Source organism: Carettochelys insculpta, chromosome 6 (assembly GCF_033958435.1).
Source record: "Carettochelys insculpta isolate YL-2023 chromosome 6, ASM3395843v1, whole genome shotgun sequence".
Lineage (NCBI taxonomy): Eukaryota > Metazoa > Chordata > Testudines > Carettochelyidae > Carettochelys > Carettochelys insculpta.
In genome coordinates this window covers 105,377,330-105,403,735 of record NC_134142.1, presented here as the reverse complement: position 1 = coordinate 105,403,735, position 26,406 = coordinate 105,377,330, and the positions used below count along the sequence as shown (strand labels likewise).

At 41.9% G+C, this 26,406-nt stretch overlaps 1 protein-coding gene across 4 annotated transcripts in view; it reads left to right on the top strand.

The window, feature by feature from the left end:
- Positions 1-26,406, top strand: part of PLEKHA7 (pleckstrin homology domain containing A7) — a 252,758-nt gene that overhangs the window by 75,695 nt on the left and 150,657 nt on the right. Inside the window, exon 1 of one of the 4 annotated variants that reach the window (XM_074997732.1) lies at positions 10,658-11,072. The exons of the other annotated variants lie outside the window; for them this stretch is intronic. Within the exon in view, the coding sequence (XP_074853833.1) occupies positions 10,993-11,072 (80 nt within the window). The 5' untranslated portion in view covers positions 10,658-10,992. Of the gene's footprint in view, positions 1-10,657; positions 11,073-26,406 lie in introns of those variants that run through there. 4 annotated transcript variants of the gene reach the window in all.

The following is a 26,406-nucleotide window of genomic DNA, read 5'->3' as shown; positions in this document are numbered from 1 at the left end:
CAATATTTTATCTGAAATTTATTTTCTTCATTCTCAAAATGACCTTGAGCCTGTTCTTATATGCCTGAGTCAAATAGTGGCACTAAAAATATTTTATCAAGAATATTTCAGATTGTTTGTAGAAGGGATGTTAATTGAATGTCAGCCAGCTCTATTTAGAAAGTCTTAATAAGGAAAGATTATTTTGAAAGCACTTTCATTATCACTGCATTGACTTTGAGTTTATTTGTGAGCCTTATCTTTCCCATTACTCTTGTTCTGAGAGTTCGTAATACACGTTAAAATATGATGATTTAAAGGCTAAGTGAGTGAGTTTTCATCTTAAAACTGTAAACCTCCTCCATACCATTCCATATACCATGTACATTACAGCACAATTTAAAATAAATTATGTATGAGATCAGATCATGTTCTACCTGTCTTCAACATGTACAAGTCCAAAGATAAAGTTCTTATTGGGGTCCTTAACACAAAACAGTGGCCTCTAAAAGTAGTAAGATGTTATGTGATGATAACAGTCTCTTGAGAAAATTGCCCTTTGGATTTTCTTGGAGGTCAAATGTAGACTTTAGCTTTGCCAAATTAGAACAATACCATGTATGTATTATGTATAATGTAATGCATTAGGAAGGACAGGAATGCAAGTGCAATAAACAAAGTACAGTTTTGAAATTTAGTATAGTCTTAGATTGTCTTAAGATATTAATGGCAGCAATAATTAATATTGCAGTGAGGCAGGAAAGGCTTTCTGGTAGTTTAGATAGCAATAACTGGGGGCTGGACTAGATGATCTCCTAAGGTCCCTTCCAGCCCTATGATTCTGTGAACCTTAATCTAGACATGTGGAAACCATAGCAGTCACCTCCATTCTCAGTGACATAGTATTTATAACCTATCAATTGTCTATTGCTTCAAGATAGGTGGAGTGTTCATGACTTTATAGAATTACTATAGGTTGAACCTCTGAAATCCAGAACTCTCTCGTCCAGCAATATTGGTAATCCAGCATAATTTTAGTTACCTGGATGACCACTTATCATGAGTGTGGCCAAGCTTCCCGTGGTCCCATGAAGTTTGTTTCAAGCTACCAGTCCTGGCTCTCAGCTTTCTGTGCTGTTATTTAGCTGTAATTTATACCAAACATCTTCTAAGAGCCCAATAAGCAGTGAAAATGTTGGTAATGCTCCTAGACAGTATTGACCTCCTTTAGTCTGGCAAATTCTCTCCTCCGGCACCGATCAGGTCCTAAAGGGTGTCAGGTTAGAGAGGTGCAACATATAATAGCAAATCCAGTTTTATGGAGACTGTAAATTTTTTAACCATTGCTTGTCCATAGTGACGTTATACAGTAGTATATCCTGTTTGGTTTTTGGTCTCAGTTCCTGAGAATTAAAAATCTAATTTTATCCTTCCATTTTAGGGAATTAGATTTGTTCTCTGTTCAGTTAAATTCTTGACCTTATCTAGGGTAATTAATATGGATAGCTGTCCAATATGATGAGTCCTCATCTTGGTAAAAGCTGATCAGTAAAATTTCAAGCTATGCTTGTTTGTATTTACATGGGTGTTTGGTACTCTGTTTTCTTAAATACAAGAATTAAACACATTGTTTAGTTCAGTTACTAAATTTCAGATTTTCAAAACTGAAAAAAGAAAAATACTTTGAGGAGAGGCAATGGAGAAGTAATGCCATATTTTTACAGTACCTCCACAATGGGAAGCCTATTCTGGACTGTACAAAAATGTATTGAATAAAAATGGTATTAAGTTTGATTCTTTTGGCTATATTCATTCTGGGCCTCTGCAAATTCTGTTGAAGTCCTGTACTTCAAAATTTTCAAACATGGGCATAGTTGTAGCAACCAAATCTGCTTCTTGAATTCTGAAGTGGGCACTTAAATGCTTAACATAGGTATTGGGGATTCTTAAGTACTGAAATGCACATTTAGATATCTGAAAATACTGACATTTGAGGGCTGCAGTTGTAAATATGCAAATTATTAACAATTAAGTTGAAACCAATATGGTTAATAATTACTTAAACCTTAGAAGTCTTTAAGTTACCAGGCCCTGAACACTCAAGTTGCTGACTGAGGAGTTATCTGAGCCATTGGCTATTATCTTTTAAAAGTCACAGAAGATGGGATTGATTCCAGTAGTCTGGAAAGGAGCAAATATAGCATCTATTTGTAAAAAGAGAAATAAGGATACCCCACAGAGTTACAGACCAATCAGCTTAACTTCTGTACCAGTAAAGATAATAAAGTAAATAATTAAGGAATCAATTTGCAAACATCAAGATAATAAGGTGATAAGAAATGGCATGGATTTATGAAGATTAAAAATGTGAAACCAGCCTATTAGCTCTCTTTGATAGGATAACGAGACTTAAGGAACTTATGGATGTGGGGAAAGAAGTAGATGTGGTATTTCTAGACTTCTAATAAGGCTTTTGAAACATGAGCTTTTCATTAACAAGCTAGGGAAATACAACTAGTAGATGCAGCTACTGTAAAGGGGATGCACAGTTGCTTGTATAACAATAAACAGCAAGTAATTATCCATTATTCATAATCATGCTGGAATAGCATGGTAAGTGGTGGTGTTCAGGGATTGGTTCTGGGACCAATTTTGTTCAGTATCTTCATCAGTGTTTTAGATAATGGCATGGAAAGCATACATATAAAGTTTGTGGATGGTTGCAAGTGCTTTGATGGATAGCATTTTATAAATCAAAATTATCTGGACAGACTGGAGAAATAGTCTGAGATAAATAGGATAAAATTCAGTAAGGACAGATGCAAAGTACGCCACTTAGGACGGAACAGTCAGTTGCCCATACATAGAAGGGAAATGATAGCCTAAGAAGGAGTACTGCAGAAAGGGTTCTGGAGGTCATAATGAGTAACAAGATAAACACAAGTGAAAGTGACACTGTTGCCCCCCGGCTTCTCCTCCCGCAAACAGTCATACATCATTCTGGGATGTATGAGCAGGAGCGTTGTAAGGAGGAAACAAGAAATAATTCTTCCCTTCTACTCTGTGCTAGGTCTCACCTGGATTATTGTGTCTGGTTTTGGTGAAGTAGAAGCTGTTGTTGCTCAGATTGATACTCCTCTTGCTTCTTTGAGGTTGCCCATAGGAGGGCTGCAGATCACAGATAGTCTCTTATGGATATGAAGGTTGAACCGTCCCCATGGTGAAGTGTAAATTTATTGTTTATACCTTTTTGTTGCCATTGAATGATTGCTTACGCGTGTGATAGCGCTTCTATGCCTGGCTGGAGTTCTTGTATTTGTCTATAAGAAACCTACTTCAGAACTATTTTACTTAATCTTGCAGCATGTTCTAACAATATAAATGCAGTAGATTCACCCTCTTCTCATGAGTTCTCCCTTTTGACTGAGGGCATGTGCTCTTGCTGTTTCTTCGGGTTCTAGAACCAGTGGTGTTCCAGAGCACCCTCCTGGACCAGGCCTGCCTATGGTGGCACAGGAAGGGGGGACAAAAAGGGGATTTGCACTGAGCCCTACCGTTTCAAAGGGGCCGAGAGCTCTGGCCACTACTACTGCAGCAATGGTGGCAGCTGGAACTCTGGACCCCTTTGAAATGCTGCGGCAGTGCTGCTCTGTCACCCAGTGCCTCAGTCTGAGTTGACTGCCCAAGGTCCCACCACTACTTTGGGTCACTGAGCCAGGCCACCCCCCCCACCCCCTGCCATTGTCCCAGGGCCCGCATTGACTGTCAGCCCTGCTGCTTAGAACAAGATGCTATACATAGAGTACAGACACACACATTTTACCAGGACAATACTATTTATCAGATTGACATGTACAACTTTGCTTCCAAAGTTGTATAGGTGGTGACCATAATAGTATATATATCATCACATTATAAAATGCTATTAACTGCCATCATGTAAAAGAATGGAATCCTACACCAAAACCTCCAGAATGTTGTATGTCACTCAAGTCTGTTTGCCACTCTGGACAACCTTCTCAAGATTTTGCCCGCTCTTACTTTTCCATGTAGGTGAACACTCTGTGTATATTCGAGTTCCCAAATGTCCCAGAATCATCCCCCTGTGATATGATCCCCTGTCATTGTACACTCTCAGAAATGACCAAGTTCATTATCTACAAAGAGATCGTATACACACCAGACTGTTTTTGATTCAACTGAGACTTCTCTTATGAATATTCAGCGCCTCATTAGCATTAGGACGCTTCCAGCCGTGGTACTTTTCGAAAGGACCCACCCCTTTCAAAATCGCCTTATTCCTATCAGTGATCGGGGTAAGAAGATTTCAAAAGGTGCGGAGTCCTTTCGAAAAGGACCCCCGCGTAGCTGCGCCAAGCTGCGCGCTTTTGAAAGCGGGGCTTTAGAAGCGCTTCAGCCGGAAGCGTCCTAATGCTAATGAGGTGCTGAATATTCAATTCAGTGCCTCATTAGTAATCTTTGAAATGGCCATTAGCATGGCTATTTCGAAGATTTGTGCCCATGTAGACACACCCTTAGAGATTACAAGGAAAATAGGCTTACTCTATGTTTAGCATTGGCAAAAATATATTTGTTTTTACCATTTGCCTTTGTGCTTTTTCATGCTATTAATGGCACTGAAGAACATCATGTAAGAAAACTGCAGTGAAGTAGTAACAGCAGGATTTAAAACTGTAGGGACTGATTATGCAAACCTTTACGCATGCAAAGACCACCTACGTAGATAATGATTTTCAGGATTGGATAATTTATTGCCTTTGTTTGAGACACTCTATGACTGGAATTAATAATGCCATGCCTGCCAATTGTGAAAGTGAATTTTCTTTAAATAGGTTTTATGATAAACGCAATCTCTTTAACAGAAAAAATCCACTTAGTAAAACTATATACCTTTCCAGTACAAAGATTGGGATGGGTTTCAAATAAAATGGAATTTATAATGTCAAGAGAATTCAATTTGTAGTCTCATCAGATACTACAAAAATTATTTTTCTCAAGCAGAGAATTGGTTTAGCAGAAATATGGCAATTTCCATAGCCATTCTGGATCAATCACTTGATTCATCTAGTCCGGTATCCTGCCACCAACAGTAAGGCTATGTCTACACTAGCCCCGTTCCCTCCCTTTTGAAAGGGTGATGCTAATGAGACACTTTGGGATATGCTAATGAGGTGCTGCAATGAATATACAGTGCCTCATTAGCATAATGATGGCTGCAGCACTTTGAAAGTACTGCTTTCGATTGCACGTGGCTCGTTTACACGGGGTCCTTTTTGAAAGAACCCCACAGACTGTGAAATCTCCTTAGTGGTCTAATTCTGCAAAATCCTTTCTGAGATATGGGTGATCCGTATTGAACATAGTATTTCAGATGAGAGCATCTCCTCATTTATATAAGGATGTTATAATTTCTTTGATTCTCCATTCTCGTCTTTATCCACCTTAACATCTAATATACTGTTTTTGATAGCTTCACTTTGCTCCTATATCTTCATTGAGGCATGTTAGAGGCCATATCCTCCTCTTTTTAAGCTGACACAGTTAATGTAAACCCTTGTTAGATGGTACATACTTTTTCCTTCCTATCTGCACTGGTTTTTTAAAATTAGCTTGCTAATTACATTACTGGTCTGTCATTCTGATATCACTCCTGCCACAGACTGTCACGTTGTGCCCATGCTTGGTCCCCTGTGGTCCCTGGGGGGAAACCCTGCTTCAGTGTGACAGCCCTTCTCAGTGCTCCACTCTCTCTCTCTCAGGAGTTAGGCTTCTCCACCTTCTGGGACAACACCTCTCTCAGCCTTCAGCATTCCTGTCTCTAGACAGGGACTCCCTTAGGGGGTTCAGTTGCTCTGGATCCCCAGGGCCTCCACTCCCAGAGGGAATAATGCAGCCCTGTTCTCCAGACCAGAGCAACTATTAGTCAGCACACAACAGGAAGGTTTCTTGAGCATCTGAGCACAACACTGGAGATTTCAGGGCCCATAGCTCTGGCCTCCTCTAAATCTCCCCTGCACCCAGGTAGGGTCTGTCTGCTCTCTCTGGTCAGTTCACAAGCCCGCTCCTTCCAGTCAAGCCTCTGATACCTCTGACCCCAAAAAGGCCTCCCCTGTCCTTTGTCTTCTGTCCAGGTAAACAAGGTCACCTAGGCCCATCTCTTTTTGCCTCTCTATTCTCCCCTGGCTGGTATTAGATGGCCATGTGTAGTGGGGTGGTTGCCTCACTCCTGCAATGAAGGGGTAAAGCAGGCTGGAGGGAGCCTGCACAACACCACAGACAATTAGAAAAGGGCTTGGAAACCACCAATCAGAAGCAGCTTGCTGGAGGAGTCCTGAATATAAGGAGCCATTCAGCAGAGCTGAGTCAGTTGGGTCCTGGCCAGGGAATCAGAAGGGCCAGCACCTTAGATAGAGCAGTGCTGAGCAGGCTAAGGGGAGTTTGGGAGAAGCTTCAGCCTGGCACCTGCCAGACTGTTAGCCTGAGAGAGAGAGTCCAGAAAGGTGCAAGGGGTCAGAGGGGAAATGGCCCAGGAAGTGAGAGGCAGTTAAGGGAGGGACGAGGGCAGGGCAAAGCTGGTGGAGGATCCCTGAGTCTGTACTTAGAGAAGAGGGCAGGCTTGAGTCCCTCCCCTTCCCCTTTATACTGTATCTAGTTACACCAAGGAATGTCGATTATGGATTTAGGCTTGACTCTGAGGTGAGGGGCTAGACAGATGCTGCAGCTGATTCCAGTGGTGAATGCCGTGAGACAGGATTGCTGAGTCCGCTGAAAGAGAGTGAGATGCTCTAGTGTGCCCCGCTGTAGTATCGTGTCCTGGAGAGGGTGCTGTGATCTGGGAGTGATGCAGGTCTGAAACAAGACTATAGAGAGAATGGGGAGGTGGACGCACCAGTTAGAAGGGGGCAACCTGCTGAGGAGCAAGCTAATTTCCTGAGCAACCAGCAGGAAGTGACATGATGGTGAGTTCACCCTGTGACATCAGGTCACCAGAATCCTCTCTCCATAGTCCATTGTCCTCCTGCTGCCCTGAGCTGATTTGTGCAATCTGAGGTGGGTCTCCACTCTCCAGACCGCTGGCCAGAGTTCCAGGTTCCATGTGGGTCCCTGTACCAACAAACTGCCTCTCCATTCACCTCATTAAACCAGTAGCACTCATGGACACTGAACCCCGCTCCCTCTGCATACAAGTCCTTGAAAAATCCAGCAAATCCCCACTTCATCAGAACTCCTAAAGCCTTTAAAATTATGGTTGCACAAAATTTGTTACAGTCTAGTCATCTTCAGTAGCCATTTTAAAAGCGTGTGTGAATATTTTTTCTAGCAATGCAGTAATTCCATTCTTAAGGTAGTTTAAAATATATGGACCTGGTGACTTTGTTTAACTTTAATATGTTTCAAACACTGTAGTTTTCTTATTTGGTAGTTTGTGTGGAACATTTTATGGTACTTCAAACTTCATCAGTTTAACTTGCTTGGCACTCGTTAGCAGTTTAAACACAGAATTAAAATATAATGTGACCAAACTGAAACTTATATTTGACAAGTAAATATGGAATCAGGGATTAAGCTTGCACGAGGAAATAGGTTTAAAAGGATGCTCTGTTCCTTCTCTTTTTTTCAGTTTACAAATATGCTTGTATGTGGTATTGATATCTACCTCCTTTTTTATTTTTTAAAAAACCTTTCATAATACTAAATTGGTATGTTAATGTAATGCAGGGATCCCACTTTTAAAAATATATTCCAGTTTCAAGTTTGTGAGGTGCTTATAAATCCTCTTCCCATTCTTGACTATTGCTTCAAGTTGGCCAATCCTTTACATATCAACTTCATGAGAATCTAAAAATGTGACAGAAATAATGCAGTTCTTACTGGGAGGTTCCCAGGTCGATTACATTTCTGTTGTTTATCATCTTGCATAGGAACTACCAGATTTTCCTGATGTTGCTCATGTCCTTAGATCAGTGATACTTTTTAAAATAAAAAGAAAATGCACATGGTTTATTTTAATGGTTGCATTTTTCAAAAAGTGTTATATTTATTAAGCTAATTTTTTATTTCACATTCTTAAAAAATGGATTGTTACTGCAAGGCACATCCTGTTTTCCTGGCATAACCAAACCCTTACATTGCTTTAACTTGTGATAAGCGGAAGTTGTGTACCAAATTTGGTGGTTCTAGATTTTAATGTTTTGGAAGACTTCTTAATCAAACAGACATACTCTGTAAAAATATACAGTAGATTGAGTGGGAGGCCACTGGAAAAAGAAGTTGCTTATTCTTCACAATATACCTTTAATCAGAGGGTTTCAAAGATGTAATTACAAAAACCATGCTTAATAATAAAGCTTTGGTTTGAGCAATTATTATCCTCATGTACATGAGTGAACTGGATACATGAGAGCTAAATGAAGGATCTGTGGGTTTGCACAAACATGTTGGAGCCCATACCTATCTAATAAGCATTCTAAGTAGTAAAGACCTTTTCTGCCCTGTGGTAACCACACTAGTGCTTCAAACCTAGAGTAAGCTTCATTACCACAAGTCTCTTTCTATACCAGTGCAGTGTATCTGTTCTAGGAATTTGCATCAGTGCATTTGAAGTGGCTGGCTATAGCACTCCAAAGCTTCCCAGTTAAATTAAGCCATATATGAGGCATAAAAGGCTGAGATTTCTCCATCTCCCCTCTCCCCTCACCCCCCAGGCTGTGGTAAGCTACTTACACAAAGTGCTTTCAATTTAGTCAGAATTTTGAATTGAAATTGAGACATTAATACACACTTTAAAAACATATACACTATACGATAAAGTACTTTTACTTCAAAAAGCACAATAGATGTGGAAGTATAAAGAAAAGACTAGCTTCCTCACATGGTTGGGTTTTTTTGTGACTGTTAGCACATTCGTTTTGGTGGGGTTGGCCAACTTCATAATTTCAAATTATGATTTGTAAGTGAAGTCCAAGGTTTTTAAAATGCATTATTTGCATTGTCGCTGTTCTAAAATACCAAGAGTTGAGTGGATTGAGGAGCTACTAGCAATGATGCTCCTATGTATTCAGGACAAAATGGAATGTCCCATATACAACACATGAATGAAAATTTGACTTTAACTTCTTCTTTGAGCCAGTCTTTTTACTATGTTCCTTGGGTTGAAAGAAGTAGGAGTACATTCTTTTGCTATTCCTAGTCACAACAGCTACATTTGTGGATTCTTTTTTCTCATTGAGTATAATTTTGTTGTTCTGAAAGAAGCTGCCATCTGTCTAATCCTGAGAATATTATGAAGGGCTTGGAAGTACAATCCATGAGAGAAGCCAGCAAAGATGAGCACGCTGCATTCAGAACATTCATGAGGAAAGTTGTGCAAAATGACCAGACGAAACCAAGAAGGACTTAGATGTAGTGCTTCATAGTAGCCTGGAGTACCCAAATGTGAACTTACTTTGCCCTCCTGGTTACACCTGCCCTGGGCTCTTACCCTTCTGTAAATTCAAGCACTCCCTCTAATTTCTTTTCCTGGGTAGAATACTGCATAAAACAGATTGGTTGGCGGAAATATAGACATTTTTAACTTTATATTTTTATATGAACAAGAAAACAAACATCTTAAAACTGGTGAATTTCAGTGTCCAATCAAATTTGTTCTTAAATTAAGATGTTGGGTGTTTTTTAGGATCTCACAAACTTAGGTTATGTGAAGTTTTTCTTTAAACATGAACTTAGGTATTTTAAAATGAAACTTTCCACCATTTTCCTAGTGAATGAGAAACTGACTAGAAATTTAAAATAAACAAAATGAAAGTTTGTTTTTTTTTATTTCCAGGATAAGAGAAATAAAAAAAAAGCAGAAATAATAAACCATAATTTGGATATTTTAAATTTCCTTTTTAGGGATCTTCAGTACATTTTATTAGCATATGTAAGGAAGTACATTTATTTTTAAGTTTATAGTCCATTTAAAATTACACTAAAATGAAAACCCATGTCCATCCTTCATTTTGACTTACTGAAGGACATGTACAAATTTGTCATTTTAAAACTGAAAAAAGCTATGTATGCTTTAAACATTTTCAGCATAAGCTTTATGTTACTGGAACGTAAAGGCTTTACTAAAACGTAATTGTTCACATTTTCTCATCTGCTTTTTATACAGTTTTTCTCTGTTCCTCTTTAAGAGGAGAAAAAACACAAAAACCCTCTTGAAAATTACATTGTCTGTCTGTTCAGTTGCCTAAAGAATTTTGCCAGTATGATTTGGAACAAATCCACAGCAAGGAAACACAGTACCTTTTAAGTTTAGTTTCCATAATAGTGTGATATGTTTTCTTTTTTATGGGCGGGGGGAGATGGGGAAGGAAGGAGTCTGTCATATTACAATAATAATCTGTGATGTTGGTTTGAGATGGTTGATAAAATAACTATGAATTGTAGGATTTTACTGATATGATTCTTTCTGAGAATTCTGTAATAGACATTCAAGGTCATATCATAGATCTTGACTGCATTTTCAAGGGATTTCTTGTCATGGGAGCAAAGTCATGTTTCCCCTGCAGTCTAGATCTTCATTAGCTGATAGGAGAGATTTGCAGCATTGGCAATAAGTTCTGCTGGTTGCTGGCTGACTGCCAATCTCAGGCTGGTGTTTCAGACAGCAGGTCTCTTTTCTCTTCAGCATTACATGTTCTGTCTTTACAAGAAGCTTGCACTGTAGGATTTTATTTCTGTTTAGAAATGAGACAGACTCTTCTTTTTAAGGAGATGATTACATTTGTAATTTTTTGTCATGTGATGTCATGAGGGTGTTGGCTTTTAGGAATCTCACTCTTGAGGAAGAAATTTTCTTATATGCAGCCAGAATTTTGAGACCTTTGAATATGCACTTTGTTCAGAAGAGATTTAAGTGTACTGGTGAGAAACAAGTGCACCGATGAATGTTTGTACTTAATTCTTTGGTAAGGAATATGGGAACACTTTAAGTGGATACAACACATGAAGGCAATGGGTAGTGAGTTGTTGTTTTCAAACTCTGTTCCTCAACCAGGATATCCTTTTTACCAGGGGTCAGACAGGTATGTACATGTTCTCAGCTTTCATTCTGTTAATGTTCTTATGTAAAAGTATATAATGGTTCTTGTCTTCCTAGTAGCAATTTTAATGGTTAGAAGACTGAAAATGTATTCCATTAGAGATATAAATAAATGAAATATATTAATCAAGTTTACGTGTGCTTTGTATGTACCTGATCTGTGACTGTTTTCAAAATCTGTTTTCATTTTAGGCAAGAAGTTTATTTTAATGATCAGGGATTTTACTGGATGTTTTGTCATTTCTCTAAATGTGCTGAAATCAGTGATTCTTGAACAAATGAAATTGAAACCATAGAGAATTTTTTCCATAAATAGTTCATGTATTTGGATAGTTTTTGGAAAGATAAATTTTGGTATTGTTGAGAGTTAAAATATTATGCACAGATTTCTAATAAATATTGTTTGATCACATGAAACAATTTCTTAGTGAATCACTCATGATAAATAACTTGTGTTTGTGTTTATAGATATGAATATAAAATCAGTTTACAAAATGTATATGTGTAAAAGGGTGGTGGTGAATGCTGATTTTTCAGATGACTTATGATGTACACTATTTACATGATGTACACCTTTCTCATACATCTAGTCAGTTTTACCTTTTTCACAATAACCCTCAAAATAGCTTTTGTCAAACATACTGTAAGATACTATGAAAGTGAAACAAATGAGTCTAAAAAGTCACCATGTTGCTGTTCCTGTTATGAAGCCTGAAATATACCACAGAACACCTGGAGTAAATGTGTTGCATTCTCAACCATTGGTACTTAAAATACCTCAGGTTTTTGGCACACCTTTCTAAATGAATGCAATACCTTTGTGTCTGGTAGAAGAATGACCAAAACAGGAAAACCTCAGTTGAGTCAAGTGTTTGTATTATTACACATCTTTTTGTAATGTATTTGAAGAAAGGTCTACGAGAATAAGTTAATAATTGATGTGTTCATATGCAGAGAATGTACCTTGCAAACATATTTGTTAAATGCTTGTGCATACATTGGTTTCTGTTAGTTTCTTAAAGAATGTGTAGTAGAGCCTTGCTCATGATGATGTATGTGCTAATGCTGATATAAGTGCTCTTCTACACTACAAGAGGAGTAGGGCTTATGCGGGTGTATTTAATGTGACATAGTATCAGCATAGATGCTATGTGTTAGTTACATCCACTTTGGCTGTCATTCCTGTCAGTTTCATGGCTCCAGAGTTATGGTGGGTGGTGGCTCTAGTTAGAGCCAAGCTCCTCCCAGGGGGACAGCTGCCCAGGCTTCCCGCTTCTGAGCCAGCCTGCCCTTGCATCGGGTTGCCATATGTCCTCCACAAAAATAGTGGACACAAGCAGCAGGGTGCGGTGGGAAGGTATGTTGAATAGGGTGAATCAGGGAAGGGAAGTTAGCTGGGGTGGGTAGAACCTCATGCGCCTGCAGCAGCTGACAGCTGGAGCTCCATGTGCGTGTCGGCTGGGAGCCCAGTGTGTGCCGGGGGTGGGGGGATCTGGTGGAGGGGGGTGGAGCTGGGCGGGGGGGGGATGGAATGGGGTGAACCGGGTTGGGTGTGGGTTGAGCTGGCAGGGGGGTTAGAGCCCCTGCTCATGCTGGTGGCAGCTGACAGCTGGAGCCTCAGGTGCAGGGGTGAGCTGGGGCTTCTGGGGGAGGGGGTGAGCTGGGTGGGGGAGAGGTTGAATGGGGTGCACTGGGGTGGGCTGCTTGAGCAAGGGGGGGTTGGAGCCCCACTTACATGTATACTGAGCTGGGGCTGCATGGGGGCTGGGGAGGTTGGGCCCTAGATGTGCAGGGGGGTTGGGCCATGGAGGTTGGAACCGGGTCTGCAGGGGCTGGAGGGGAGCCCCCTATGTGTGGCTGGAGCCCCCTATGTGTGGCTGGAACCCCCTGCTGGGGGGATGAGCTAGGGCCACAGGGGTGGGAGAGTTGGGGGGGGGCTGAACCAGCTGGGGAGGGGGTTAATGAGGGTGAACCAGCACAGCTGTCAAGTGGCACTGCTCTGGGAAGCAGGGGGAAGGGGGTTTTAACCCTCCTGGCTGCCTACAGCTGTGGGAAGCTGGGCAGGCTGAGAGCCCTGCGGCTTCACATTGTGCGGACCTCACATTAAAGCAAGTTTCATGCACCATGAAGCCATGTAAAGCGAAGGGTTACTGTAAAATTAAAATACCCAATGTTTACGTGTCTGGTATTCTTTGATTTTTTTTAACTGGACAGGGAGCCTAAATACCAGACCATCCAATTCAATATCGGACACCTGGCAACCCTGTCCCTGTGGGACTTCTTGCTCCCTGCTCCACGCTAGATTGAGCCCACCAGGCTACCTGCTCCGAGTCAGGGTGCACCAGTTGGGCTACCAGCTCCCCACAATAGCTGCTCTTTTCCTGTGTTCTTGGTCGAGTTATGTGTGTGGTGTAGAAGACATGGCCATAAAAACTACATGATACATATAAACAGTTTCAGTGTGCTGCCCTCCACCTTTTTGCTGCTCCAGCAGAAAATCACTTAGCAATGTCAATCTTTGTGACAAAAGGTGCCAGGAGGATTGAACACTAGAACCAGTGCTATTATCATAGGTTGGCATGAGTGGCTGCTGGTGGGCTTTCAGTAGCCTCACTATTGTTTGTAGCTCTCTTAGTTTGAGCCCTACTAACCTGAGTCTGTTTTCTTGGCCCAGCTTGCCTCTTTCTGCCCCATCCTGCATGCTGTTCTGCAGCATACAGGAGGCTCTGAGAGCCAGAGGGAGGTCTTAATCAGTGGGGGCCACAGGCAGGTGCAGTGGCTGATTAGGGCCAGATAGATTTCTGCTGAATAGCACAAAGTGCTCTGTATTGCTGAGTGTGTTAGTCTGTCTTCCTGGCCTGGGAAGCTTGTTTCTAGGTGGAGTGTAGACAAAGCCCTTGGTTTCTCTGTCTGACTGCAGGGGAAGCTGAGTTCTGATCAAATTAGTGCCATCCTTTCTTTTCAGTTCTCTCCTTCTCATGCCACATACATGGAAAAGAAGGTAGAAATTCCACTGGCAACAACTGCTCTTTAGAGGAAGGTGATTAGACCATTTCTTTCTTTCTGCTGTTTAGAGTTGCTGACTTTCACTACTCCCATAATGAGCTGTGGTGGGGAAAGGAGTGTGCATAGACACTGATGCTGTGAATACTCCAAGTCTGGAGCATCCACTGAGAAAAAAAAAATTGCAGGTGCTGTGCACTCACCAACAGTCAAGCTCCCCTTCTTTGCTCTTCACTGCACCTGCCTGTGGGCCCCACAATCAACTCTTCCCTCTCCCTCTCAACACCTCCCGAATTCTGCAGAGCAGTGTTCAGGGAGGGGCAGAGCTAGGGTCCCTTGCCTTGTTTGGCAGTCAGAAATGCTGCTCACTCTGAACACAAAGTGATGGGAAGAGCTGTTAAAAGTGCAACATTTGTTGGAAGAGAACTATACCTAAAGTATGTCCTGATAGCTCAAGCATGTAATCAGTGTGATTCTGAGAGATGTTATTTAATGTGTGGGCTAATGTTGTGGTTCCTGTGGAAACTAAAGTAATTGCTTACTTTGAAAAGTAGTCTTAGGAAAGAATTTATTTTTAACTGTCTTTAGCATCATAAATCAGTTTTGAACACATTATTGTGCATTAATACTTTTTAGTTATTTTATCTCCCCCATGTCCCCTGTCTATTGTGTGTCTCAGCAGGGAAAAAAGTAGAGCCAGCTTCATTTGGACAGGCAGCTCTATGAACTTACTAGTAAGTTTTCTGTGGTTAACTGGTGGTCTATAGAGACAGCTTTGAATGTTAAGCCTCCCAGTGCAACCAAAGTTTAAGAGCTCCAGAATGTGATGTTGAGTTCCTTATTCTTATTTTGCATGAAACAGAGAACTTCATAACGTAAACAGGCAACTTACTTTTGATATATTTCTGAACCATTTTGCATTATTTCTGTTTAGTGGATTTATTAAAACAACATTTTTGTGAGTTTTGTACAAAAGTTCCTTTGAGGGTGCTTAAAGAACTGAACACACAGAGAATATTTCCAAAACAGCAGAACCCAAAAGAAGGCTTTTAAAGAAAGGAAAGTTCAGTTATATATTCTTTCCATTCCCCTTTTGCCTTATAGCAGCCTGTTGATTTGCTTTAGGAGCTATAATTATTTTTCCCTGCAACCATATTGCCTCCCAAGATACGTATTTTTCTTCAAACCAAAGGTGCCTGGATGGAACACCTAATGTCGCCCATCAGTAAAATTTCTTAATGGGCCAGATAGGTGTCTGTTGAATAACACAAAGTGCTCAAAATTGCTGAGCATATTAGATCCACTGGCCCTGCAAATGGAACTGGCTCAGGAAGTAGAACCTGAGCAAGGTAACCTGGAGCAGTACTGTTAGTACTTGCAAGGATAATTTTGATTTTTTTTTCTTTGCATGTCTTTGTCTGTGGGTACTCCACAGTAGACTGCATGGCTACGTCTACACTAGCCCCTTCCTTTTGTAAGGAGCATGGTAATGAGCAAGTTGGGAAGATGCTAATGAGGCAGTGCACGACCTGTGTAGATGGGGCATTTCAAAAGGACCCCCCGGACTTCAAAAGCCCCTTCTTCCTATTTGCCAGCACCTCATTAGCATCTTCCCAACTCACTCATTACCATGCCCCTTCCAAAAGGAAGGGGCTCATATTGACACGGCCTGTGTGTCTGTGTGCTCTCATCTGGAGGATGCTGTGGGCCCATGGTTGAACAGAGCAGAACCTTGTCCCTATAAATGAGGCATATAGAAAGGAGTCAGCCTGCTGTCTTTCAGTTTCTTCTCAAATGCCTGCAGATGGAAAGATTGCATGCTTCTTGATTCTACAACTACAGGTTATACTTCCCTAACTCTGGACTCTCTGATCCAGGGCTTGGACTAGAGAGCCTGGGGGCCAGCATCCAGAAGCCTGGCCCGGGATGGAGTCCACATCTGGAAGCAAGGGCAGCATCCTGCAGCCAGGTCTGAGGCTAGCCTCTTTTCTCTCCTTTGGTTGACCACTACTTCTAGATATTCCAAAGTTTTAAGCTCTACCAGACCTGCCACAGGTCTTCTCAAAGTAATGAACACTGGAGCTTTCAGCCATGTCCCATCTAAGTGTAAGGTTTGCACATAATTTGAAGGCAGGTCTTGGGAAGATGTAGCGACTAGACTAAAGATCCTTCCAATGGAAGATTCCCTGGCCTAGCCCCAGCAAGGTTCATTTCCCCTATCTGTATGTTGGCTTCAATATCTCAGAGCATGGTCAGTGGAAGTAGGGTGTCCACATTGAAACTAAACTTCTGTAGATAGCTTGTGTCAGCTGAGTTGGGTTCACAGGGTTTGGGCTGTGGAACTACGAAATTGTGCTGTAGATGTTTGGACTTGGACTAAACATGGGGTTGTGGACTTTCACCCACTTGCAGGGTCCTTGGGCCTGAGATTTTATACCTTGGTACTGTCTTCTGGATAACCTAGTGCTCCAAAACCCTTCAGATTTCTTGTTCTGGAAGACTTGCTTATACTAGACATAGTTTCTTTTCCTTCTTTCGTCTACCAGGGTAACACCTTTCTTCTTTCCTGGTAACACCCACATAAATAGTCTTTCAGGCTTTGATTCTTACACTTATGTCAGAAGCTTCTCCTTTCACCACAGGGACTGATTCTTCTTCAGACTCTGAGATCTTGGTACAGGACTCTTATTCTTATCACTTAGAGCCCTGCCAAATTCACAGTTCATTTAGCTAAATTTCACAGTCACTGGATTTTTAAAACTTCAGTTGCACTGTTTCAGGTATTTAAATCTGAAATTTCATGGTGGTGTAACTGGACTGGGAGGGTTGGGGCTGGGGGCGGTGTCCTAAACCAAATGAGATCATGGAAGGGTTAAAAATCTACTACTGGGATCATAGTATTGCCATTCTTTCTTCTGCAGTTCTGCTTTCAGAGCTGGAGTTCCATCCAGCAGTTGTGGAGCTTCCTGTAGCTAGTGGGAGGTTCCTGGAGGATAGGTCTGACACAGCTTCAGGAACAGCTCATGCAGGGGAAGAAGTCTCATCTCTTTTCAGCCTAGCTGGGACTTGGAGCTATAGTGTGGTGCCCAGTCTGAAAATGATAGCGTATGTTGCACAATATGTGTGTAAGAAACTGCAAAATTATAGAAGCTGGGTGCAATGTGATCAGAAAAAAAAATCCTAAATTTTAGTATAAAATTTGCATGAAACAGTTTTTACTTGTCTTTAAGGAAAATGTATATTAAAAATCAAATTTAAATAAAAATAATTTATAAAGTTTGGAAATGGTGATGTACACTAAAAGATTAGAGAAGTGTTTTGCTTTCACAACAGGTCTTCATAGTGAGAGTCTTACTGTTAGCTAGTTTGAAACAATATCAACTAGTCATAGAAATCAATCACATATTTTGCAACAGAGTTTGATATATGTATGTTTCCATTCTCCTTTATACTCCTCCTTTTATTTTGACAAAAAGGTGTGATTGCTGAAATTGGATTATTGCCACAAGATCTGCAATTCACGTGAAGAATTTTTGATTTAGAAACTTATTGATGAAAAACAGATGTAGTAAGCAAGCGTAACTTTAAGCAGCTTTGAAATTGAGGCTTTGCATTCATTTCTATACAAATATATTAAAAATTAAAGTACAATTTTATAAATGTACTATGCCACTTCCTTGAACTGTGCCTTGAAGGAAATTATAAACTAAAATCTCTGGACAAAATAAAAGGTCCATCATTTTGATGTTACAGAAATTCGTTGGTTCTTAATTTTTACACTATGATAAAATGATCATAAATGCTGGTAGTGTTGTTTAGAAATATGATATTCTTGTAAATTGTGTGGAAATTGGTAACAGGATTTCAGCTCTTGTTTGCTTAAAGTTTCATCATCTCTACTTCACATGGGGAACAGATATCTACCTGTTCTGATGAAGGGGATTATGACCTTGGGAAAGGAATAAGCACCAGGAGTAGATGATCATTGTTTAACTGCTCCTTTTCCTTCAACCTCTGACCCATCATCAGTCTGGAGCGTAACTTGCTGTGATTAATAGCAGAATTATAAGTCAGATTGCTCAGAGACCTTGGCAGTGATTGCTTTTCCCTTCTTATCTCTCCTGTTCTTCCAGTTTCTACCTGGGGTCCAGTGTCACAGTCATGCTCCTGCTTCCTCGTGTCATAAAACTTTTCCATCTGCAAAGTGAGACAAAAGACATGGAAACAGATAGGGTGAGGGGCGGTGTGGTGGGAAATGGAGCTTTGTATAATTTTTTTTCAGACCAGTTATAGGAATTTTTCCCTAAATTTTTACTAAGACTCTGAATGGTCCCTTTGTCTCTTTCCTTCATCCAGTCTTACAGCTTTATCTCTTTCTGTGACATCTCTTGGGTATCAGAAAAACAACATAACCTTACTGTGGCAGAATCTGAATTTCTTATCTTTCTTTCCATACTCTTGCTACTTCATTTTCCGTTTACTATTGACAGAGCCAATATCCTCTCTGTAAGACCTGTGGTCTCTTGAATAATCTCTTGATCCACATATCTGGGCCATATCAAAACTTTGCTGCAGCTTCCTTTCTAAGATCTTTTACTTTTGGTCCAGACAGACAGTTTTCTGTTTGTATCCTCATCATCTCTTTGATTATCACAGTTTTCTTTTTAGCCTCTGTGGCAAGGTGCCACTTTATCTTGGTTCAGGTAACTTGCTTCTGCCCTTGGACTGCAGGGTCTGGGCTGCAGCTACTCCTGCTTTTCTGGTTGGTGGCCGGTCTCATTTACTCCTCTCTCACTGCCCTGCCACTCCTTCCCTCCCTAGCTCTCTTACCGGCACTCTTCCGACTCCTGATCTGCTTTTGGCTTCTCCTTATCTCCCTCATGATATCTCTCAACTCCTCCACCACCTCTCGTTCTCCTCCCAGCTCTGTTTGCCTGTGGTGCTTTTAAGCCTGCCTGCAGTCAGATCAGTTGGCTCTCATTAATTGGTTGCCTGCTGCCACAACCTATTGCCTCTACTTGGGAGCTTAATTAGCTCTTTCTGCCCTTCCCATAGCACAGGCTGGGTCCTGAGCTGCCTTCCACTTGGGGTCTAAAGTTTGACCCTGTTACATCTCCTTAACATCTATTTTCTCCCCTTCTAATCCCTACAAAATGTAAGTTAGGTAGTCTCTCTTGGTTGTTGCTCTGATCACATCACCTTCCACTTGATCATTTGTTTCATTAGTTTTTGTCCTCACCTTTAAGGTACTTTGTAAGGTTTTTTTTTTCTTCTTACTTGTTCATTCTGGTTTCTTGCTGTGTTCCCCTGTGCAGCTGTTATAGCAATGAGTGTGACTGAGAAATTCTCAATTTTTTCACCCGCTATCTAAAATTGTATCAATAAGGAGCTGTAGGATAGGTCCCAGGAGTACAGGTGATATAGTTCCATTTAATATTGCCAGCAAATATTTCAGTATATTGTGCATAGACATTTGGAATGGCGTTGTTCTCAAGAGTTAATACTTTGTATTTTTCAGTGTATTTTGGAGTAAGCTGACATTTTGGAATAGGAGGTATATATTTTTTCTTCTTAGGTCTCTCTATTCCTCAGTGCTATAGAGGGATGTTCTGTGGAAAGGAGAAGACATCCTTAGCCCCAGACCTGTTAACACAACTTTTAGTTTGTTTCACCCACGTGAGATGAGTGACTGTGTTTCAGATTGTGGTTTCAGAGTTGTGGGAAACATCATTTATAAAAGCAAATCTTTGTTGTGCAACTGTCCAAGGTAATAAAAATAAATAATCACTAAGATTATGGTCTTGCGTCAATCAACTTGTTGAACATGTATATCTCAGATTCTAATTTTAATCGGTGAAATTAAGATAAATAGCACTGATCTATAAATACCAGCCAAGAGTCTTTTTAAATCTTATTTTATTCAGGCAGTAGCAAATTACTTCTCTCTCCAATGGCTTTTTTGCTGCTGTCTGCCAAGATTGCTCTCTTTCAGTGTTGGAAACATTAGAGAAGCATGCAGTGGCTTTGCTAATGTAAATTTCCCTTTTTTTCTGTTCTGTATGCCACTGGGTCTCATTTTATTGTGACCTCTCTGTCTATTATTTTCAGCCCACTCCACCACTGAGAGCTCTTGATTTTCTGCATTTCAAATCCCTTAACCTCACAAGAGACAAGGCTCCAGAATTTCTTATATTTAATAAAACTGAGTTGACTAAATATCACCGTTTTCCAGGCTTTCAAATCTAGCTTTCCCCTCCAGCCCCCACCAGTTGTACTGTTCATTATTTGTACCTTCCTACAGATGGACTGTGAAAAAGGACTTTTCATTTGTACTTTCTGGTGTTCGTACACTAACACTTCACATTCCCATCTTGGGATGCAACAGTAGAGTAGTTTGGACTTGTTGAACATGCTAGTGTAGGTGCCTCTTGAAACGTTGTACTTCTACCTCTTTCCTCATGGGGGCTGTAAAAAAAAAAAAAAAAAAAAAAAAAAAAAGGCGGGGGGGGATGCATGTTGCATCACCATCTTAGTTACTTGACAAATCTTGTCCAGTGTTTAGACCTGGATTCATTAAAGTAGATGATTCCCATGATGTCACTTTCTTAGTTTGTTAGGTTTTAGTTAGCTCTTTTTTCCTTCCCTACCCCAGCCCCCATTTTCCTTTATTATTTTTGGCTAAGTATTGTGATGCGTGTGTCCTTGGTTTGATATATTGGAACCCTTCTTGTTCTGGTGTCCCTCTAGCTGTGGATGCCCATGTGCAGTGTTGGGTTTGCTTTGGAAAGGTCATTTGCCTTCTCTTTGCTTCATATTCAGGCATTTATGAGCCTGGGGGTTAACATGCTATCTGAATTTACCTCCAAGCTGCTGAAGTGGTTAAACCTTCTGACTCTGTTGTGCACAGAGCCATAAGGGTTGAGTCTTGGAAGAGGTATTTGGCTTCCTTGACCAGTGTCAAAATTAAGTGATGGTGTTGTAGCTCCTGATCATCCCTGCCATGAGGGGTTCAGTCACTTCAAGACTGAATGAGGTCCAGGCACTGCCACTGTCTTAGGGCCTTCTGGATGCAGATCTTCTATGTGATACACTCTTATAGGTTGTGACTATATGTTCCCCTGCCTGGCTGTATTACCAATACTGACCTCTCAGGGTATGTCTACACTTGGAAATAAAGTCGAATTTTTAACATTACATTTTCTAAAGTCCAGGGTGAGTGTCCTGACCAGCTCAGAAATTCAATTTAGTGTGTCCCCACATGGTTGCCTGAATCTGACTGTGGTAGCAGTGCATTGTGGGCACCTATCACATAGTTCCTGCAGCCCCATTGCCTTTTGGGATTTTGTGCTGGTGTCTTCTGGGGAAAAAACTCGCACAAATGGTTCTGGGTTTCTGATGTCATCATCCCAGGCTGCATTTTCCTCACCTCCTCTTTCCAGCTTGGGGCGGCGGGACGGACAGCATTTTTGTATGGTTTTCATCTTGACTGTCAGCCACCATTACAGACACTAACATGGATCCCAGTATGCTTCAAAGTTTGATGCACTGTTTTGTGGTCAGTTGCCACACTCTGATGTGATGTCTTCTGAACATAATGCCCATGCAGAATGAGCTTATTGTTTCTGCTGGCAGTGATGGATATGAATCTCTGGAGAGAACAGCTGTGGAGTTTCTGGCAGCGCTGGAGTCACTGTACAGTGTGGAGCAGAGGTTCTCAATCTGCAAAACCGGCACAGACTGGAGGGATTATATCATTTTGCATTCATGAGACAACTAGCAGTGGTTGCAAAACTTCTGCATGCATAAGGCCCAGGGTATTCTCCAAGACTCTGGTAGTTGTGGCTGCCCACTTATGGTGACAAGGGGTCATTTTCTTCCCCTATGTGGATGATTGCCTTCTGAAAGGCCTATCTTTTACCAAAACTCAGCACGTGATAAGTCACCTTGGACCTCTTGCTCAGTCTCGGCTTCCACATAAACCATGAGAAGGCCATGTGCCAATCCGCACAGTCTCTGGAATTCATAGAAGCGCACATACTGTCACTGCCAAGGCTACACTGTCTGTCCAGTGATATGAGGCCCTAAGTGACCTAATTCAGGTAGCACGCCTATCCCCCACCATCACCGTGCACACCTGCCTCTCACTGTGCTGGGACACATGGCCACTTCCACCTACGTGGTCAGGCTGGACAGACTTCACATACACTGCCTCCAGTCACGGCTGGCCATGTGCATTACCCTGGCCAGGGACCCACACTCCAAAACTGTGGCCATTCCACCACGTGTTCTTGCCTCACTGGTCATAGATGTGCTCGGGCAATGTTCTCACTGCTGTGCCTTTTCACCAATTGCCACTATCCATTACCCTTGCAATGAATGCTTCTCTTCTGGTTTGGGGGACCCATCTGGGTTCCTACCCAGTGCAGGGCAAGTGGTTGTTCAATGGACAGGCACTCCACATCAACCTCTTGGAGCTCCGAGCAGTTCATTATGGATGCAAGCACTTCCAACGGTTCCTGGCATGCAGGTTGGTTAACATCCTTACTGACAATATCACCTGCATGAATTACGTCAACTGCCAAGGGGGAGTCCAGTCCCCATCCCTGAGTGCGGAAGCCGTAAAAGCTGTAGACATGATGCATTCAGCATCTGGTCACCCCCATTGCCTTGTATTTCCCTGGAGTATTGAACATGACGGCAGATGCCCTCAGCCGCTTGTTCAGCAGCTGTCATGAATGAGAAATCAATACAACTGTCTTCAGCCATGTGTTGCACCTCTGGTGCCAGTCTTACATAAACCTATTCACAACCCAAACCAACAGGAAGTGCCATCAGTACTGCTCAAGGGCAGGACTTGGGAGGCACTCCCGCTGAGACGTCTCTGCCACAAAACTTCCTATGTGTACTGAGTGTCCAAACAAGATGTTAGCCTGATTACACTAACAAAGAGGGATAAGAAAAGATTGCTCATTCTAGCTGGCTCTCATGTTGGAAAATATGCAAGAATGCTCTCTGGGGCCATTCTTCCAGATTGTTGTGCAGAAAAGTGTCTTACCATGGAGGCAGGAATAAGTCAGGTCTCCCCAGAATTCTTGCTTGGAGAATCCACGAGAGCCTGTCTAAGACCTTCAGCTTTTTGTCCAGACAGGATCTGTGTTCCATCCCCAGACATATTAACAAGCTGTTCTAAGGCAAAGGGGCATAGACCCTCCACCCCATGATTGCAACATGCTATTATTAGTAGGAAAAAAAAACCAAAACACTTACCAGAAGTGACATCTCCAGAATCCATGTTGGCCTCTGAAGCCGCCTTGTGAGTTAAGGGGGCAGGATTCACTGGCTCCAGTTCGATAAACAGTTCCTGGCTTTCAGGGTCTAATTCTATACTGGAATGGACCCCACTGTCATCCATCCCTTCCTCATCAAGGTGTGCTTCAGTGTACTCCCCACGATCACAGGTATCAATGTGACTTTTGGGGGGAAGAGGTTGGATCTGTCCCCAGAATAGTGTTGAAACTCATCATAGTATTGGCATTTCTGGGGAGATGCCACAGATTGACCATTGTCTGTCTTGCATTTCTGGTAGCTTTAGATCAACTCCTTGATCTTCACGTGGCACTGTTGAGTGTCCCTGCTGTACCCTTTCTTCATCATGCCTCACAAAATTTTTGCCTAAATATCATCATTCCTTTTGCTGGCTTTGAACTGTTGGAAAATAGATTCTTCCCCCCACACTGAAATTAGGTCCAAGATCTCCTGATGGCTCATTGATGACGCCCTTTTGTGATCCTGGGAAATCATGGATATAAAGTTTGCTGAGTGTGCTACAGAGATGTGATCCACACATCTGGTTGCCACGCTGGCCAGAGAGGAAAGGAAATCTAATCAAAATTCCCAGGCTGATGACCACCGGTTCCTGTCACTTACTTTCAGCTTACCTGAAGAGCAGCTGGGGTGGAGTGATGACTGGAAAGAGCACCTCAAGTAGCATTGATTTTAATAATGCTGCCATCTCCATTTGTATAGTTTGACTTTGCAAATTCAACTTCTCGAGTTACTTCAGGGGAAAGTCAGCATTACAAAAGTCAACCTGTTGAACGCTAGAGTGTAGACGCATAGTTTATAACATTGAACTTATACCCTTAAATTTGACTTAACCTCCTAGTGTAGACCAGGCCTCTGACTCCACCCACCGTTTAGACAATAACTGAGAGTTTCAGGTGTCTGCACCTGTATTTCTCTTCTGAGGTACAGTCCAGGAATGCCTAAGGAGCTCTCTGGTTTCCAGCTGTCACCGGTCTCCGGGTAGAGACTCCAGTCCCACTCCCTTATGGTAGGGTGGTTTTTAGAATGCATAGCTTCCTGTCTTAATTGTATCTTTAGTAAGCCAGTTTGCCTAATGACCAGCATCTGTGCATAGTATTATCTTGACTAAGAAAAGCGCGTTGTCAACTAGTTACAAGTTACCACGCTACTCCTTCTAAACGACAGCATTGATTCATAAGATAAGTGTTTCAGAGAAAACATATAAAAAGTTTCTATACACATGCTAGAAATTTACCAGAGTTCTCACCCATAAGTCTTATGAGGTCCCACTAGGCCAAAGTCTTTTTAGCCCTTCAATAAGTATTCTCCCTTCTTTCCCCTAGCCTGTGTCAGAAGGTCCTGTGTTTGAGAGAAGACGCTGAGGCCGTTTAAGCCCAGTCTTTTTATACCAAAAGCCTGTTCTTTGTCTGTTTGTCTCTGAAAAGCCTAGTTTGATTCACTATATGTAAGCCTTGTCTGTGGAGGTGTTGACAACCTGAGTGATTCATCTTAATAACAAACCATAGTTTTTAGTTCCTGCCAGAGTTGTGGCAATCCTTCCTTATGGCGTTGCGTACAATTTATAGTTATGATTCATACAATTCATTCCCATAGTGGTACGTAAATTTAATGTGGTATGCTCCCCATAGACATTGCATGAGTTTGCAATATCTGTTACAAAACCCCTTTCCATTACTTAGTGGTTTGAGCCTTCTGGCTACTTTTCTTAGTGGACACCTGTTGTGATGTAGCACATAACAAAACTTACTTTGCAAAGAATTGTAATGTATTATTACACTTTTAATAGCAGACACAGCCAGTTTATACAAAAACAATATATCCTATATTCATTCCTCTGCCTGTATTTCCTCATCATTCCAGTGCATCCTTTGTGCAGATACACAGTGGTATGGGGCACTGTTCTCTGTAAGCTGTGAACTTGTGCGGCCACTCAGGAGAGATTCCAGTGCCACCCAGATGAATAGCAGAGTGTCCACGGCTAGATTTGTGTTTCTCCTGCTAATGCACATTTGCAGGTGCCTCCGTGCACATAAAATTTAATCTGCTCATAGATGGGAAAGATTAGAGAGAACATTGATCTGGGGTCACTCAAGGCCTTCCTGTTGGATTCAGAAATTTGGAGTCTTCTTCCCTTAGCTCTCTTAGTCTGCCTTTTATTAGTCTGTCCTCTTTCCCCCTCCTGCCCAAACTTCTGTGAATCTCAGCTGACTCAGGCTTGAGCTGTGGGACTGAAAACAGCAGCAGTACTTTGAGCTGAAGGTGGGCCTGGAGGCAGATCTGGGGATGGGAGGTGAGGTAGGGCTAGAGGAAGAGCTGATATGGGGCAGAGAGGGAGTGGGATGGAACAAGGCTGGGGGCAGAGCAGAAGATGGAGTGGGGTTGGAGGTAGATCTGGGCTTGAAGAGCAGGACTGGGGACTGAATGGGGTTGGGGATGGAGCAGGTCTGGCAGTCTTGTACTCCCTCCCGACAGAGGCTGACCCATGCACTCCCATATGTTCTTCTGTGCACCGCAGTTTGGGGACCACGGGGCTAGAGCCTGAGGCTACATTTACATGAAGAGATAAATTTGAATTTAAGGCCGTTCGCTTGATATTACCATGTGACTGTCTTTTCTCTAAATGCCATTAGCTCGATTTAGGGAGCACTAATATTGCGATCATAATATCATTGGTACCTGATGGGTGTAGCATCAAGTTCAAATTTAGAAGTTTGAGTAAAGGCCAGTGTGGAAGTGCCACTTCTTAAAATTGAGTTTATTAGCCTCCAGAGGTGTCCCATATGGTCCTCTCTGGCAGCTGCTCTCCAGGTGTGCAGGAATTAGGTAACAGGAAGACCATGAGTTTCAAAATGGGACAAGGAAGCCCGTGGCTGGGGGGTCATGTTTGAATGAGAGCCTGAGAAATATCTTTCTTTGCTGTTAGTGCTGTGAGTGCACCTACACATTACAAATAGCCCCAGCCCAGAGTTCATGGTTCTGTCTCTACA